Genomic DNA, 19,430 nt, shown 5'->3' on the forward strand with positions numbered 1-19,430 from the left:
GCTGACTCCCTGATTGAGTAACGTGTTGGAACGTTTACACTTTCTGGCTGGTAGCTATTGACACTTGCGCATGATTGACTAATGTTGGCTGTTCAGGTTTAGAAAACTGTACTCTCCCTTTTTGTTACTAATTTTTTGCGTAACATTTCCGTCCACTTTGTACCTGTATATACAGGTGTGGAATTAGAAGATGTACATATTATTTTTGAAATATACATGGTAATCCCTGTGGTTGCACTACTAGCAAGTGCAGCTTTAGTGCAGTAAGAGTCGGTAAACAGAAAATATTGAAGTTACTTGTAATAAAAAATTATCAATGGATATCTACACCTAGATTAGGAGATAAACTTGTAAAATACAAAGCATTCTCTTTGTGGACGTATGAAAAAGACCAAGTATACACACATACAAAATTGTTAAGGCTTTCGTGGCCACTTGTTGACAAACTGCCTATTGGCTTCTGTCTCGGGTTCTTCGGCCGACGTTCATCTAATGATTTTTCTGACGTTTCGCCAGCACAAGTGGCTGGCATTGTCAAAGCTTCACCCTCCATTGCCGGTCGTGAACTGGAGGCGAGCTCACGGCCACAGACTATATGTACCTGGCGCGCCAACGTCCGAGAGCTTCTCCGCGGTCATTTCCAGTGCGGTTCTCCTCTTGCTACCTGCGACGGTCGTTCGCTGCAGTACAGGCAGCCAGGATCCGTTTACCTTAAGGCTTTCCTCTTTCTTGTTCAAACTGTTCGCGTGTTTTTGGATTTCTACAGCTTCTCTGAACAAGCGCGTGTGATAGTGCTTCTCTACAGCCAGAACTTCCGTGTCGGCGAATTTTATTACGTGGTCGGTCTCATTCAGTGCATGCTCTGCCACGGCCGATTTCTCCACCTGCCCCAACCTGCAATGTCGCTTATTCTCTTTGATCCTGGTGTGGAAGAGTTTTTTGATGTCTTCCATGCATGTCTCATCACGAGCTATTTCACGTGGAATGGCGATTTCTACGAACAGCTGGAAGGTGTCGCCATGTGTAGTCCTCTCAGTCCAGTGGTGGCCAACTTCTTCATGGAACAATTCGAAGCACAGGCACTGGACTTGGCGTCTTGCAAACCTAAGGTGTGGTACAGGTACGTCGATGATACTTTCGTGGTGTGGAGCCATGGTGAAGAACAGCTCGGTGAATTCCTGAGACACTTGAACAGCCTCCATGCCAACATAACATTTACCATGGAAGTAGAAAAGGACAAGAAACTGCCATTTCTAGATGTGCTGGTCACAAGGGACGGCGAAAACCTGGGACACAGCGTGTATCGGAAACCGACACACACGGACTGATACCTGCACAATCTGTCAAACCACCACCCGAGCCAGAAAAGAGGCATGATTAGTACGCTCGTAACGAGAGCAGGACGAATATGTGAGTCTCAACACCTCAAACGAGAAATGCAACACCTGGAAACTGTTCTGCGGAGCAATGGGTACTCCACAAATTACATTAGAAGTGTAACAGAGCCAAACACTCGGCGAAGTAAGGAACCAGAAAAAGAAATGTCGGGTACGGCCTTTCTGCCATACATTCCCAGAGTGACGGACAGAATCGGCCGTATATTGCGCAAACATGGCGTAAAGACGATTTTCAAACCGACAAGGAAGATCAAAGAGTGTCTTAGAACGGCGAAGGAGAAAAGAGACCCACTTGCAATGTCGGGAATATACCGTATACCATGCACATGCGGAAAAGTTTATGTTGGAATGACTGGACGATCAATTAACACCAGGATCAAAGAGCATAAGCGACATTGCAGGTTGGGGCAGGTGGAGAAATTGGCCGTGGCAGAGCATGCACTGAATGAGACCGACCACGTAATAAAATTCGTCGACACGGAAGTTCTGGCTGTAGAGAAGCACTATCACACGCGCTTGTTCAGAGAAGCTGTAGAAATCCAAAAACACGCGAACAGTTTGAACAAGAAAGAGGAAAGCCTTAAGGTAAACGGATCCTGGCTGCCTGTACTGCAGCGAACGACCGTCGCAGGTAGCAAGAGGTGAACCGCACCGGAAATGACCGCGGAGAAGCCCTCGGACGTTGGCGCGCCAGGTACACATAGTCTGCGGCCACGAGCTCGCCTCCAGTTCACGACCGGCAATGGAGGGTGAAGCTTTGACAATGCCAGCCACTTGTGCTGGCGAAACGTCAGAAAAATCATTAGATGAACGTTGGCCGAAGAACCCGAGACAGAAGCCAATTGGCAGTTTGTATACTCACATAGTTTGTTTAAACTTCATTATGCGATAGTAATAGTTGCTATTATCATTATATTGCTTAACATTTTGTTTGTTGTGTATTTATTAGCTTGACTTCATCTTTGATGGTTATTTTACTCACTAAATATACAAATTGCGAAATTATGTTTCTGTCAAGACAGTTTGTGTCACTTATTTTGATTAATTTTGTAATGTTCTCCATTTTTGTTGTTGTTGTTTTAGGAACATTATGAAGCTTACCTGAAGCGTGTATATCCAACATGGAAGAATAAGAGTCCAAGTATCGCATCTGCTAGAAATAATCACACAGGGCATAGCCCAGTTTGTTTTGATCAGCACATTGATTCGTCATATGCTGAAAGCTTTACAACTCCATTCACAACCAATCGTAGAAATTCTGTTTCCTTCTCAGATAATCTAACATCATCTCCAAGATTAATGGATATTTCGTACTCACCAAGAAACTTTGACGATACTATGAGCCCTAATGGTTTTCCTAGATATCAGCAACGCACTCTAGATAGAGAGGTCACTGGAGGTAAATCAAAGTTTCCAACAAATTTGTATGACAATGCTGCAATAAAAAAAGGATTGGAATATGATCATGGTCCTAACAATTATATCAGAGGAATGAAAACAGAGTTTAACAATACAGGCACATTACATGACAGCCCAAATATCATAAATGGATACTTGGGATTTACAGGGCAGTCAGCTGTTTCAAACTCAGACATTTACTTCAGTTCTGACACTCAGAAGTTCCCTTCCACATTTGGTCCACGAGACAGACTTCAGTTCTTACATGAAAATAACATTATGGGCAATATGGAAAGATCTGCAAGTGTAGTGAATTCTGTGAAGGGGGATTTAAGTCCTGTGTACAAAAAAGAAAGTAAGGATCTGGCTGCTGGTATGGCAGCAGACATAGATTGGGAGCAGAATACCAGTCGTGATCTTCTCAATATGTCTCTTACAGATGATGGAAAGGTTTCAAATGGTCCACAGAAAGCAGAACAACTAATGAAACATCAGCAAAATTTACATGTACTTAAAATGCGGATGGAGGATGTAAAAACCCCAGTGACAGAAGATAGTTATGCTGAGAACCATGATCACAGCAAAGATTTTCTTGAGGAGCATATTCAAACACATGTTAAAGGAGATTTGTCTTCAGATTATAACAAACAGGAAGAAATTGGAACTGTTTCTCCACATAAGACTTATGTCCAAGAAAGCCACGATGAAAAAGATGAACTGGATGGTATAAACTCTGTAGATAATTCTACTGATGATATTTCTATTGAAATTGGTAGAAAAATCGAAAGAGCTCTGTCTTCTGAAAGAGAAACAGTAAAACCATCAGGTTCTCCAGAAAGACAGAGAAATCTTGACATAATAATGGAAGAAACCAACAATACTGAAGAGACTCATTCACAAACTAAGTCAATGCCAGAAAAAACTAATGACTTTTCTGTGAATGACACTGAATTGTTAAGTGGTGCCATACTGACAGAAGATGACGAGCTGCAGTATAGTTTGAGTAATGACACTGGACATAAAGAGACCAATGAGCAGCAGATAATTTTAGAAGAGAAAGCTGTGCACAGGACTGCTTTGCCTGTACAAGGTGAACAAATAACATCTGACTTCAAGTCCCAAAGTAGAGACCTTTCAAGGGGAGACAACCACACAAATTTTGAAGGAAATGGCAGTGAAGCAAATCAGGGAACTTATGAGAGTAACATCCAAAATGTAAATGATAATTTGATGTATCTTCAGCAGCCACAGAATGTTTATGAAACTGCTCCAGCTTATACCGAGGACATCAGGCAAACTGTGTATGGTGATTATAATAATGGGATAGTAAATGCTCAGGATGGTGAACAATATTTGCAAGAGGCTCCTAATCCAGAAGTTCTTGCTGAAACATATGATGTGCCAGCTGCAAACTTTGACAGTGGGCTTCAACCAATACAAACTGGAGGTGGCGACATGAATGTATCTGGAGTTATATTTGACAATACCCAGGATCAAAATTATATTTATGATACTGTACAGAATGTACAAGACAATTATAATCCTGGTGGAGAATTAAGTGAAAATTTTTATGTGGAGACCTATGAGTCATCAGATCCTAATTTTGGACAGCAGTTGCAGCCAAACAATGTTGTTCCTGATCAGAACTGGGAACCATATAATGAGATGGCATTTCAAGGTGACAGTGGTCAAGATGAAGTTCAGTCTACTTATCAGAACTTTGAAATACAAGATGTGGACACCCAGAACTTGCAGCCTGGAGAATTTATATATAGTCAGGAAGTCCCTGGCAATGACCCTCAGTTCTACACAAAAAATTTAGAGCAACAGGGAGCATATAATCAACAACCAGGTGAGGACCAGTGCTTCTATGGTGATGGTGTGCAGACTGGCAGTGTTCAAGAAGATGTAAGTGGCAATCAGCTTGATTATGTAACCAATGATGCTGTATTAGAACAACAAACGTACCAACAACCTGATGAAGGGGATAGAGGTTGTAATCCACAGCCTGATGATGAGCCTAACTGTGTAATGGACAAGGCTGATGATGGGGTTGCAATTTCTTCCAGTCAAGTATTTGACAAAAACCAACCTCCTGACATTCAAATACAGCAAAAGTCAGAACAGTACACTGAAAACTTGCATGCAGTGGCAAGTGAATCAAGCGAGGGATCTAGCAATAATTCTGAAATGCAGAGAGAAAAGTTAGAAAAACAAAATGCTTGCAATAGCGAATCTGTTCCCAATACTGTGCGAGACTCAACAAATTTATCTGACAATCTGGAGACAGAAAACACAAGAGTCAAGGGAGAATTTTGTCAAGATCCTAATGGTATGGAAACAGCACTGGCACCTAGTGAAACTACTGACAATAAGAGTGATGGTGGGACAGGCATTGAACAGTCTCCCAGTACAACAGAGATTGCAGCAAAAAAGGCAAGTAACGATGTGCAGGGTGATGGGAGATGCAGTGACTTACTTAACACTATATCAGAAGAAGTGAAAGATGAAACAGCTCATACAAATGGCAGCAATTCATTTAAAGATGCTCCAAGAAATGATCAACACAAAGATATCATAAGTGGACATCAAGAGGTTGTGGAAAGCAATATTATTACTAAATCAGATGACAAAGTGTCAAACAGTGGGAACAAGAGAGAGGAGATGAACACTTATTCAAACAAAGAGCCATCTGATTTAGAATCCGCAAAGTCAGTAAAATCAGGGGAAGAGGAATTTACCGAGTCATTTGATGGAGGGAAATATCATGAACCAACTGTGGGTTATGAACGTGGTATCCCTGGCTACAATAATGCTGCTGACAGTAGCACAACTGAAGACTCATCAGAACGCTGGACAACAATGCCGAAGAAGACAAGGCAACAGATGACTCTCAAGGTATTGCTAATGACACTGACTATGAATGAGTTGTAATAATGTATAAATATTATAAAGCCATTATTAATGCAATTTTAAACACAGTTTGCTATATTTTTATACATAAAAAAGATTTAAAATAAAATGTGGCAGAAAGTAGCAACATATCAGAGTGTCGAGTTAAAATTCTAAATTTTTTTAATGCTTACAAATGGATGGTGGTAAATTAATGTACTATGTCGTATTTTGTTTACTGTTTGCCTTGAAAACTTGAAATGAGTGAAAACAATGGTCTGCATATTTGATTTTCTTGCTTTCTTTTTTAACTGTGTATAAGAATTGTATAAACTTATGGGAAGTAAGTAGCAGCATTCATTTTCTGTGGAGTTATTTGGTTTTTATCAGAAATAACTTGTTCATTATGGGAAATTCATTTTGCAAAAGCTGCAGCTCCTCCAGCAATGTATCAACATCTGTGAAAATGCAACACACATAAGGAATTGTTTAAATGAATTCAGACTTACAAGATATATACAACAGGGTAACACCAGCCAGTGATTACATTTTCAGAGAGATAGCATGCAGTTAGACCTAACTGCACTCTCTTCTGAATGAAAGGAAAGACCAATTTTATACCAAACAGTCCGTGAAGAAACATAAATTTAAATGTAAATGTGAAAGCAAGTGGCAGTATGTCTTGTTACAAATAACATAATATAAGTGTGCAAGAGATTTTAAATGATGAATACTGATGGTCATTCTGGAAATGGGTTTATCATACTACTAGATTGTACTCATAGTAAACAGGCTGCTGTAATAATGAGGCATGTTAAAATTAGTGGATGAAAGAGGGCCATACAAAGTGACGATCGGCCCTTGAAATGTGACCACTATGTGGGATGACTGCTATCCTGTTCACGTGATTGTAATGGATTATACAGCTTCATCCACAGTGTTGACTCTTTGGTGGAGTGCTGAGACAGATCTGAGTTGAATCAGACATAGCCTATAGTGCACTGAACTGATTTGCATGCTGCTGCATAGGCTTCCATTATCCAAAAATCACGAATGTTTCAGACTGCAATGGGCATGTGAATACTATCTCTGGCATGCTTTATGACAAAATGTACAGTTTTCAGTCTTATCTCACATAACCTGCACTACACTCCTGAGAAAGAACAATATTACACCAAGTATAGCCTATGAAGTACCATAAAACTAAATTTAAATGTGGAAGCACATGGCTGTATGCCTAGTTGCAAATAGCAAAGTATCAGCATGTAAGTGACTTGAAACAACAAAAACTGGTGGTCATTCTGGAAAAGGTTTTACCAAACTATGACATTTGATAGGCATGCTGCTGTAATAATGAGGCATGTTAAAACCTTTGTCAAGAGACCTCAAATGTTCCAGACTGCAATGGACATGTGAACAATGTCGCAGGCATGCTGAGTGACAAAAATGTGCAGTTTTCAGACTAGTTCCACTTTTACCTGCAGGCCACTCAAAGCCACAAGTTTAAGATGCTATTTTGTAGCCAGATTCTGGAAGACTGCATTTTTCAGTAACATAGCTGACAAACATTAAATATAATAGTTTAAAGCACCATTTGACACTAAATTAAATCTTAGCTGTTACCAACTGAAGGCAGCCTGAACGGCAAACACTGTGTCATGTATGTTTGGGGTTGCAAAATAGTACCCCTTTCTCACATGCCATGTTTCAGGAGTACAGTGCATGGTAACATGTGCATAAGAATGTACAAAACTTCTCAAATAATGGCAGGTAGCACAGCTCCCCTGGCTTTCACTTTCAACTGACAGTTCACTGGTAGGCAACTTGCACTTCTACCCCAAAGCCCAGTCAAGCCCATAGTTTATTTATGGGAGGAAGGGTGTATCAGAACAATAAAACTCGCAAGAATGTTGATAGGTACACAGAATCATTGCACTCATTTTCTAGGACATTTGCAAGTTAATAGTACTTATTGCTTATAATAAAAATAGTACAAAATTATCTACTAAATATATACCATAAACGACGTCATCAAAACTTTCATGTGGAATTCATTGCTTTTTCCAAGGTTCAGAAATGAGTAGTATATTCTGATATTTTTAGAAGAAGCACTGTTAGGTGTTATTTTGTTTACATACTATTTGCAATGAATACTTTGTGCCTAAGTGAAGAGTTACCTCAAAAAAGTCTCCTGCAGGACACCACTAAATAAAAATACACAAAATTTGTAAACTTACTGATTTTCATGCACAAAATTACCTTTAGTGTTGTGGCACAAAATGTGTAAACTTAGTGATTTTTGTGAATCCATATTATTAATTTTCTAGTTTCAACTCTTATTGTCCATTTTGGATATTGGTGACAAGTTAAATTGTCCGCTCCTCTAGTCTCCAGCGTGCTATTGATGAATTTATGCATTGCCTCTGCCTGTTCCTTGAGCGCTATTGATAAGTTAACTTGGACATCCCTGCCTTTCCCCAAGCACTAATAACGGGTATAGTTGCACCAGCATTCAGGTCCCTGCATGTTGTTGATGAGTTTAAGTGTGCAGCAGATTTTTTGCCCCAAGTCTCAGTAGCTTTCAACGGTTATGGCTGCTGAGCTGTGTGCAGCTATTTTGTGTGTTGGCATCTCTTTTTGCTGCATTCTACTTTACTTTATGTCTTACTGTTTATGAGGACTGGCATCATAATGTTTTTTCTTATCAGTTATTCTCTTGGGGAAGAGATCATGGAGATACCGTGAGGACTAATTATTCATTGTCAATGTAAGTGAAACTCGCCCAGAGGTTCTGAAAGTAACAGTCTTAAGTAATCTATGTCAGCAGGTGTAACATTACAATCTTATGCTTCAACAAGAGATATAATCGATAGTTCATCCAAATCTGAAGAATCTGAAAGTGATAGTGAAACACTTAGAAGCAAGCACAGTTTAGTAACAAATTTGATTGGAAATAATATGATTGTCTTCACTTAATCACACATTTGATGATTCCCTTTTGGGGCTCAACTGTCAGCCTCATGCTAGGTTTGACAAAAATACTGTGCTGATAGATATATTGACTGGAAGTTTGAAGTGCTGTGATGTCTATTTCATTTCAGAAGTATGCATAAGTAAAAATACAGCATGCACTGTATCAGATAGACAAAAATGATCATTTATTTATGATATTAAACATTTCGTATATCAACATAAAATATTTTTAAGTTTCTCTTAATGGGACATCCTTAGATGATGAGAAAATGATCATACACTTTGATTTCCATTGCCCTGAAGATTGTATTGGAAAAGTGCACACAATACCTGCTGTTTTCATGCATTTCCGTAAACTTTTTAGGTGCATGCACATCTTTTCCATTGTTGCTGTCTATGAACAAAATGTTGTTTCAGAAAACACATAGGGAAGGCTGAACATTTTGGATTATGTACACCTCATTTCAGAAGTTACATTAAATTGATGGAATATTACTAACTGAGTGACAGAGAACTTTTTCCATTCCAAATGGACAAGAAATAATAAGAAGTTTAAGAAACACATTGCCAACATTGCCAACACTTTTAACGGAATGAGAACTTTTCCATTGATGTACTAGATATGTAGCGTGCTGTTATAGATAGGCAACCTGTCACCCTCAGTGATGAAGCTCTCAATTAATCTATTAAAAAATCAATCGTGAAACTACCAAATAAATCTCATGATATAATAAAAGTGAAGTTCAAAAGTTTTTAATGGGGTTACAACAAATCCCAATACTCAAACACTGTTACAGATGATCAATATATGTTGTTCACCATAACAAAGCAATAGGATACTTTTGACTACAAAAATATCGTAAAGGAAAATGGTATCATTGATGACTTTCATCCCTCACACTCAACAAAACAGTACAATCTAAACCTGAACAGAAAGTAACTGACAGTGTATGATCCAAAAATATCTGCTTAACTAAAATAAAATTTGTTTCTTAAAAGACATCATAGTCACCGTTGACTGTATAAAATATTTATTTTTACTATTGCAATTTCGACCTTATGGCCATTTTCAAGTAACACTGCAAATCTACATTCTGTGATAATATAAAACTATCTGGCATGAGTACATGTTTTATACTGACAGAATGTAACTTTGCAGTGTTACTAGAAAATGGCCATAAGGCCGAAATTGCAGTAGTAACAATAAATATTTTATACAGTCAATGGTGACTATGATGTCTTTTAATAAATACTATATGACTGTGAATCCCAACCATGAGAAGTTCATTAAAATTTGTTTATTTCTTTACTTAGTAAATTGATGAATGCATGCAGTACAGTAGGTATCGTCAACATGAGATGTTAACGAACACTGAATTACTGTTGTGTTCAGAAATCAACACACTATCGGAGTGGCTTACCAAAATCAGATCAGGAACTATTGAAGTATCTTTACGTCTCTGAGTATTTCGTTTGTTCATAGACAACACACAAAATCAGGAACTAATTTTTACACCTACAGTAAAGGTCCTCTCGGCAGTGACAAATTTTAAAGTGACTGAAGGAGACTTCGCAGAAAGCAATTCAGAAATATTCAGCACAGGGTGAGACAGGCTGCTCAGGCAGGCCCACCATACATAAAAGCTTGACACGGGCTGTTTAGGGCAGGTAAATGCATTAGGCAATAGCTGGACCATAAGATCTCGGATTTCCAGTTACATCAAGTGATTAAAATTATGTAGGCTTTCGGCCAAACACTCATTAGCCATTACCAAGTGGTACAACTACCAGTGGGCTGCTGGTATGCCCGTTATGTATACAAGCTGCTGGTTGTGATGTCACTGGTGCTCATTGCTGTGTATGGGCAGACATTGACTAGGCGTTTGATGTCCCTGCTTCAGCCAAGTAATCACTGGATCCCTCACCATGCTCGCTGAGCTGCAGGCCACCATCTCTATTAAGGATGTTATCAGTGATTTTTATTTCAATGGCTTCCATAATTACACAGTCTGAGAAATCTGTAGTATGAGCCACAACAGAGATTTAGTCAAATTTGACAAGATGACAGTTTTCTAAAGCATGCTTAGTTAAAGCAGATTTCTCAGGGTAGTGTAGGCAATAAAACTAGTCATGCTCCTTCCCACATTGTTCTATACTGTGTACTGTTCGTCTGTCATAAGAGTGGCCACACTTGCAAGGTATCTTGCACCAATGTTTGTAAAATAGTGCGCTTCTTTGCTGGGAAATGATGGCTGATGATGGGTAAGTACACACTGTTGTGAGTGGGTTTTCTGTAGACTGGTGGCCAAGGCATCCACTTTGTTTGCAGTGGACGAGGACACTGAGGAAGGGCAATGCATTGTCTTTTTCTACCTCCATGTGGAATTGGAAGTTACTGTTAATGTTGTTGAGATGTTCCTAGAATTCATCAAGTTTCTCACGTCTATGTAGCCAAATGACGAATGTGTCATCAACGTATCAAAAGAAACAGCTAGGCATTAATGGCGCTGTGTCTAAGGCAATATCCTCAAAATTCTCCATGACGAGGTTTGCAACAGCTAGAGCTAACAAGCTTCCCATAACAAGTCCATCTGGCCGATCATAATACTGGACATTGTAAAGAAAGTAAGATGATGTAAAAGAACTGGGATACTAGGTCAAAAGAGTCTTTGATAGTCACATTCGTAAACAGCACCACCACATCAAAAGTGACGACCGCCCCCCCCCCTAAACTGGATTAAATTGACTGAGCTTTTACTGTGACATTCACCAGTGTCCCACCTGTGGAGCAAGGAGAGTGCCCAAGTACTTCAGCAGCTTGTATGCTGGTGAACCAGTGGTGGGTATGGTGGGAAGAATGACATCCCAGTCTTGTGGATCTTCGGTAAATTATGAGAAGTGGTTTAGGTTTCTTGACAAAACTGCCTTCCACCGATGAGTGCTTGAGAAACTCAAATGCTTTTTTATTATCGCCAATGTTGGGTCACGTGGAAGCTTTCAGTAAGTATATTTGTCCAGTAGCAAACAGGTCTTCATATTGTAGTCTGCGCATTCCATAAGCACAGCTGCATTGCCCATGCTAGCAGGAAGGACCACAATCCTTTCATTATCAAGTACTGCACACAGGTCATTGTGCTCAGCCTTGGTCATTATGGGTGCTGGTAGCTTTGCTTTAGTGAGAGTACAGCTCATTTCACACTGTGTTTATCTGCTGCCTCACCTGTTAGCTTGTGAACTGACTGTTCTGCACCACTTATTATTTTACAGATAGGGCTGTCCCACAGCAAAGGTCGGAAGTTGAGTCCTTCCTTAAGCGCCAACATTGCTTCCATGCCTATATCTCTCACCCTCAATATCAGTGATCCAACACTGTATTATCATTGTGAAAGATGACTGAACTTTTCTCCTTCTCTGTAATTCATTTCTGTGATGAAATTTGTTGGGAAACTGTAGCTACGAGAAAGCATTGTTCTCCCGTGATGTCCTCGTCCACTGCAAACAAAATGGATGCCTTCATCACAGCATCTACAGAAAATATACTTACACCAATATGTACTCGCATGCCATCAGACATTATCACCTGGCTCACAAGTGTACTGTGTTACAAACATTGGTGCATTGTGCTGCAAGAATGATATCAGACACTGATAACTTGCCCTATGAGCTGAGCCACTAATGCAAGATCTTCAGGATCAATAGCTACAATGTTTGTGAAATAAATGAAATGATTTCAGGCAAGAATCACCATAAAATAATCTATGAGAAGTAGGAAAAGCAACTTGCTTTCTTACCCTTCTGTGGCTCTATATCAGGCAAGATAAGCCACCTGCTGAAAAGACATAAGATCAAATCGATCTTCAGGCCTCTGACAATTATTGAAACCAGTTAGAGATGCAGCAAGTCTCAGAACTCTTGAGATTTACAGGATATCTTGCGAGTGTGGCCAGTCTTACATCGGACAAACAGTATGCACTGTTGAGCAACACAAGAACAAAGAGAGATTTTATCGCCTAAGCTACCCCAAGAAATCTGCTTTAACTGAGCATGCGAGCATGCTTTAGAGTATGGTCACCACACAAAATCTGACAAAACCTCTGTTGTGGATTGCACTAACAGCTTCTGGGACTGTGTTATTAAAGAAGCCATTGAAATAAAATTCACCTGTAAACCCATAATAAAGATTGGCCTGCAGCTCACCACAACGTGGGTTCCAGCATTCATGTGTTTGGAGCTGGCACATTGAATACTGAGGCAACACATGCCCATATTTGAAGTTGATGTGAGCACTAGTGACACCATAGCTGGCAGCTAGTGTGCATAAAGGCAAACCAGCATTCTACTGACAGTGATACCACTTGATAAGGGCCAAGGAGTGCTTGGCTGAAAGCTCGTTTAATTTTAATCACTTGGAAACAAACTTTCTATTCAGTGTCACCTGCTGTAAGACTTCACATTCTTACATTAGGCAATAGGCTATAACGATGCAGCGCTCACCTCGTCATATAGCAAGAACGTCTGCAGCAAAAAAAAGAGTTAATAAATACCCCCAAAAGCGTAGAATCTTGTGCTTTGTGTACTACTTCCTAATGCAATGCTGCACTAATGTCTACAAATATAGTTTTACTCAAACTCACTATATGTTGCGTGGCAGAGGGTACATGGTATATCAGAATTATTCACCCCCTTCTCCCCACTCCCTCGCCCACCTCCTCCCTCTCCCTGTCCATTTCCTACATCAGGACTGTCGGTACTAATCAGTATGCACTGATAAATATAAGTTTGAAGAAGTAATACAGGGTGCCCAGATTAATCATGTAATAATTTAAGATGTAATAGCGTGAGAAGTAATTGAGATATTTATTGATGGTATTTTCCTACAAGTATTGTAACTCAAAATGTTTTTTACACACCTAATTCACCTCAATATGTGCACCATGAGTGATGCGACAGACGTCTAATCTGTATTCCATTTCTGTTCAAGTGTTTTGAAATATTGTAACTGTAACATTTGCGATAGCAGCACAAATGTAATGGCACAGATCTGATAGATTACAAACTGGTGTCTAGTACACTTGATTCTTGTTGAACCCCCACAGAAAAAAAATCAAGTGGCTTAATTTATGGGCTTCTAGGCAGCCAAGCAATTGATGGACTACCTCTCCCAATCTAATGATTGGATGAAGCGACTTTAGCTCCATAAGAGAAAGCAAAAAGAACACCTTCTGCTGTGGAGTCCCCATGGCTGTTGACTTGTGTTTAGATGAATAAAGCAGTACACACATGCTCAAATAGCATTTTCCACAAGCAAGCACAGAAAACATTTTGATTTACCACATGTGTGGAATCAAACCTTCACAAGAAATCTCAGATACATTTCAAGTTATTACATTTTATGTTATTACATGTTCAACCTAGACGCTCTATATGTTTCTTGACTCGTATTGGAACATGAGCGATTGGAATTTTGAGAGTGAGGCTCTCTGTGATGCACATTGCCTTTCTGGTAGCGTCTTTTACTGAGCTTTGTTGACACTTTCAAACTGCCTAACCTGTGACAAACTGAGCAGCTCTTCTTTAAATGTTTTCTATTTCTTCCATTACGTCAACTTAATAAGGGTGCCTTCTTCATAGGTCTTCAAGCATCAGGTTGGTTAGCAGCTGCTTCCATGCATTTCTGTCTTCACCCTTCCTCTTCAGAATGATATAGGTGGTGCACCCAGTATCCTCCATAATCGAGTTGATGTATTTTAGTCTCAGTTCGCCTCTTGCGCTCTTTGCTTCTACTGTCCCTTCAGTCTTATTTTTAATAATGATACCATAATGTCTCAGCAGATGGCCAGCCCTGTGTTCCGTCTGTGTTGGCGCACTTCTTCATTTGTTATTGTGTCTACCCAAGAACCCTTGAGCATTCTGTGGTAACACTATGTCTCAAAGGCTGTTATTTTCTGTTTTTCTGCTTCTCCAAGTGTCCATTTTTTATTTCCATACAGCAGCACACTCTAACAAACAAATGAGGTCTTTCCTGTTATGTTTGCCTATGCAGCTGGATGTGACAAGGTTTCTTCTCATGTTAAACACAGCTTCTGCGCGGTAGATTTGCCTTACAATATCTTTCCTTGATTTCCATCGGATGTAATAATGGATTTGACCATCTCCAACCTCTCATTGTTAAATGAGCATTGGGCAATGGTGCTTTGTCTGATCACCACTAAGTTTCTCATTTTACCTTTATTAATTTTCGTGTTACTTGTATAAGAAGAGCTGAGGATGGTTTCCATTTTGTCCAGAATCACTTGTAATTGTTCCGGATCTTCACTTAACACTGTGATATCATCAGAAAATCTGAAAATCTCTATTTTCTTAGTGTGAATTTTAATTCCTCTCATAGCTCCTAGTCTCTCCCTAACTTCATCTTTTGCCCTCTGAATGTATCCACTGAACAAGACAGTAGAAATGAGCAGCCGTGTCTTACACTCTGTGTAATTGTAGCTTCTTCTTTATGTTCTCCACACCTTATCACAGCTGCTTCTTCTCTATACAGTGTCTGCTGTACTCTTCTGTCCATATACTTTATGCAACTCACTCTCAGCATTTCAAAACTGGGGAGCTAACATCTCATACAAACAAGGATGCTATGTGATTGAATAAAACACGAATTTTGCGGGTGAATTTCAATTCCTAGGATTATTCTGATAAATAACTGAGTGGTAGCCAACTGTACTATGGCTAGAATTATGCATTCATTCTCCCTTAAGTTGTTCCAAACATATACTCCTAGGTTCTTTATGGTTGTGACTCATTTCTGTTACTGATCATTGATCATGTCACACATTAGATTACGTTTATTGGTGTTGTGGATCTTTACACCAAATTCAATTCATCTTCAAGTCTTCCAGCATTTTGTAATAATTTTCTAGTCGGATGACATTCCTGTTTACAGCCAAGCAAACAGCCACAAAGAACATAAATTTTTCTCTGCCATTCATTTACATAAACTGTGAAAAGTAACAATCCTACCACACTGTTCCTTGAGGTGTCTTTTATGCTACTTGTGGTTATGATGTCACTCCATCAAAAATGATATGTAGGGTTCTATTCATAAGAATGCCTTCCATCCAGGTATATGCCTGTTTCACTATTCCATAAATATGAATTTTGTTTACTAGATAATGGTGCTTAATTGTACCCTAGGCTTTCTGGATATTGTGAAACATGTAATCAATTTTCTCTGCTAGTCAGGGGGTAGCCTAATCAAATTTTTAATGACACTTTTTGTTGCCCACTGGGACCCTCACAGTGTAAAAATTACAAGTGTTACATTGTCTACTACCTCCCCCCCCTCCCCCCCATGAACCGTGGACCTTGCGACCTTGCCGTTGGTGGGGAGGCCTGCGTGCCTCAGCGATACAGATGGCCTTACCATAGGTGCAACCGCAACGGAGGGGTATCTGTTGAGAGGCCAGACAAACGCGTGGTTCCTGAAGAGGGGCAGCGGCCTTTTCAGTAGTTACATGGGCAACAGTCTGGATGATTGACTTATCTGGCACTGTAACACTAAACAAAATGGCCTTGCTGTGCTGGTACTGTGAATGGCTGAAAGCAAGGGGAAACTACAGCCGTAATTTTTCCCGAGGGCATGCAGCTTTACTGTATGATTAAATGATGATGGCGTCCTCTTGGGTAAAATATTCCGGAGGTAAAATAGTCCCCCATTCGGATCTCCGGGTAGAGGGACTACTAAAGAGGACGTCGTTATCAGGAGAAAGAAAACGCGTTCTATAGATCGGAGCGTGGAATGTCAGTACCCTCAATTGGGCAGGTAGGTTAGAAAATTTAAAAGTGGAAATGGATAGGTTAAAGTTAGATATAGTGGGAATTAGCGAAATACGTTGGCAGGAGGAACAAGACTTCTGGTCATGTGACTACAGGATTATAAATACAAAATCAAATAGGGGTAATGGAGGAGTATGTTTAATAATGAATAAAAAATAGGAGTGCGGGTAAGCTACTACAAACAGCGTAGTGAATGCATTATTGTGGCCAAGATAGACATGAAGCCCATGCCTACTACAGTAGTACAAGTTTATATGCCAACTAGCTCTGCAGATGATGAAAAAATTGATGAAATGTATGATGAGATAAAAGAAATTATTCAGGTAGTGAAGGGAGACGAAAATTTAATAGCCATGGGTGACTGGAATTCGAGAGTAGGAAAAGGGAGAGGAGGAAATATAGTAGGTGAATATGGATTGGGGGTAAGAAATGAAAGAGGAAGCCGCCTGGTAGAATTTTGCACAGAGCGCAACTTAATCATAGCTAACACTTGGTTCAAGAATCAATCATAAAAGAAGGTTGTATACATGGAAGAAGCCTGGAATACTGACAGGTTTCAGATAGATTATATAATGGTAAGACAGAGATTTAGGAAGCAGGTTTTAAATTGTAAGACATTTCCAGGGGCAGATGTGGACTCTGACCGCAATCTACTGGTTATGAACTGTAGATTAAAACTGAAGAAACTGTAAGAAGGTGGGAATTTAAGGAGATGGGACCTGAATAAACTGACTAAACCAGAGGTTGTAGAGAGTTTCAGGGAGAGCATAAGGGAACAATTGACAGGAATGGGGGAAAGAAATACAGTAGAAGAAGAATGGGTAGCTCCGAGGGATGAAGTAGTGAAGGCAGCAGAGGATCAAGTAGGTAAAAAGACGAGGGCTAGTAGAAATCCTTGGGTAACAGAAGATATATTGAATTTAATTGATGAAAGGAGAAAATATAAAAATGCAGTAAATGAAGCAGGCAAAAAGGAATACAAACGTCTCAAAAATGAGATAGACAGAAAGTGCAAAATGGCTAAGCAGGGATGGCTAGAGGAAAAAGTAAGGATGTAGAGGTTTATCTCACTAGGGGTAAGATAGATACTACCTACAGGAAAATTAAAGAGATCTTTGGAGAAAAGAGAACCACTTGTATGAATATCAAGAGCTCAGATGGAAACCCAGTTCTAAGCAAAGAAGGGAAAGCAGAAAGGTGGAAGGAGTATATAGAGGATCTATACAAGGGCGATGTACTTGAGGACAATAATATGGAAATGGAAGAGAATGTAGATGAAGATGAAATGGGAGATACGATACTGCGTGAAGAGTTTGACAGAGCACTGAAAGACCGGAGTCGAAACAAGGCCCCAGGAGTAGATAACATTCCATTAGAACTACTGACGGCCTTGGGAGAGCCAGTCCTGACAAAACTCTACCATCTGGTGAGCAAGATGTATGAGACAGGCGAAATACCCTCAGACTTCAAGAAGAATATAATAATTCCAATCCCAAAGAAAGCAGGTGTTGACAGATGTGAAAATTATCGAACTATCAGTTTAATAAGTCACAGCTGCAAAATACTGAAGTGAATTCTTTACAGACGAACGGAAAAACTAGTAGAAGCCGACCTCGGGAACTATCAATTTTGATTCCGTAGAAATGTTGGAACACGTGAGGCAATACTGACTTAACGACTTATCTTAGAATAAAGATTAAGGAAAGGCAAACCTACGTTTCTAGCATTTTTAGACTTTGAGAAAGCTTTTGACAATGTTGACTGGAATACTCTCTTTCAAATTCTAAAGGTGGCAGATGTAAAATACAGGAAGCGAAAGGCTATTTACAATTTGTACAGAAACCAGATGGCAGTTATAAGAGTCGAGGGGCATGAAAGGGAAGCAGTGGTTGGGAAGGGAGTGAGACAGGGTTGTAGCCTATCCCCAATGTTATTCAATCTGTATATTGAGCAAGCAGTAAAGGAAACAAAAGAAAAATTCGGAGTAGGTATTAAAATCCATGGAGAAGAAATAAAAACTTTGAGGTTTGCCGATGACATTGTAATTCTGTCAGAGACAGCAAAGGACTTGGAAGAGCAGTTTAATGGAGTGGACAGTGTCTTGAGAGGAGTATATAAGATTAACATCAACAAAAGCAAAACGAGTATAATGGAATGTAGTCGAATTAAGTCAGGTGATGCTGAGGGAATTAGATTAGGAAGTGAGACACTTAAAGTAGTAAAGGAGTTCTGCTATTTGGGGAGCAAAGTAACTGATGATGGTCGAAGTAGAGAGGATATAAAATGTAAACTGGCAATGGCAAGGAAAGCGTTTCTGAAGAAGAGAAATTTGTTAACTTCGAGTATAGCTTTAAGAGTCAGAAAGTCGTTTCTGAAAGTATTTGTATGGAGTGTAGCCATGTATGGAAGTGAAATATGGACGAAAAATAGCTTGAACAAGAAGAGAATAGAAGCTTTCGAAATGTGGTGCTACAGAAGAATGCTGAAGATTAGATGGGTAGTTCACATAACTAATGAGGAGGTATTGAGTAGAATTGGGGAGAAGAGGAGTTTGTGGCACAACTTGACAAGAAGACGGGTTCTGGTTGGTAGGACATGTTCTGAGGCATCAAGGAATCACAAATTTAGCATTGGAGGGCAGCGTGGAGGGTAAAAATCGTAGAGGGAGATCGAGAGGTGAATACACTAAGCAGATTCAAAAGGATGTAGGTTGCAGTAGGTACTGGGAGATGAAGCAGCTTGCACAGGATAGAGTAGCATGGACAGCTACATCAAACCAGTCTCAGGACTGAAGACCACAACAACAACAACATTGTCTAATATTAACACACAAGTATAAGCTTCTTAGTGATTTTTTATACACTTTCTCCTGGTATCTGTAATTTTTTAATGTTTTAAAAAGTGTGCTAATTTGTCATGTATGCAACAGCTTTCTGT

General features: G+C 39.6%; 1 protein-coding gene across 2 annotated transcripts in view; it reads left to right on the plus strand.

Moving 5' to 3' along the window:
* Positions 1-19,430, plus strand: part of LOC124711439 (dentin sialophosphoprotein) — a 93,016-nt gene that overhangs the window by 42,060 nt on the left and 31,526 nt on the right. For both annotated transcript variants that reach the window (XM_047241519.1, XM_047241527.1), the window contains one exon: positions 2,481-5,693. In XM_047241519.1, the coding sequence (XP_047097475.1) occupies positions 2,481-5,693 (3,213 nt within the window). The remainder of the gene's footprint in view (positions 1-2,480; positions 5,694-19,430) is intronic.

The sequence above is a fragment of the Schistocerca piceifrons genome, chromosome 1 (assembly GCF_021461385.2).
Source record: "Schistocerca piceifrons isolate TAMUIC-IGC-003096 chromosome 1, iqSchPice1.1, whole genome shotgun sequence".
Lineage (NCBI taxonomy): Eukaryota > Metazoa > Arthropoda > Insecta > Orthoptera > Acrididae > Schistocerca > Schistocerca piceifrons.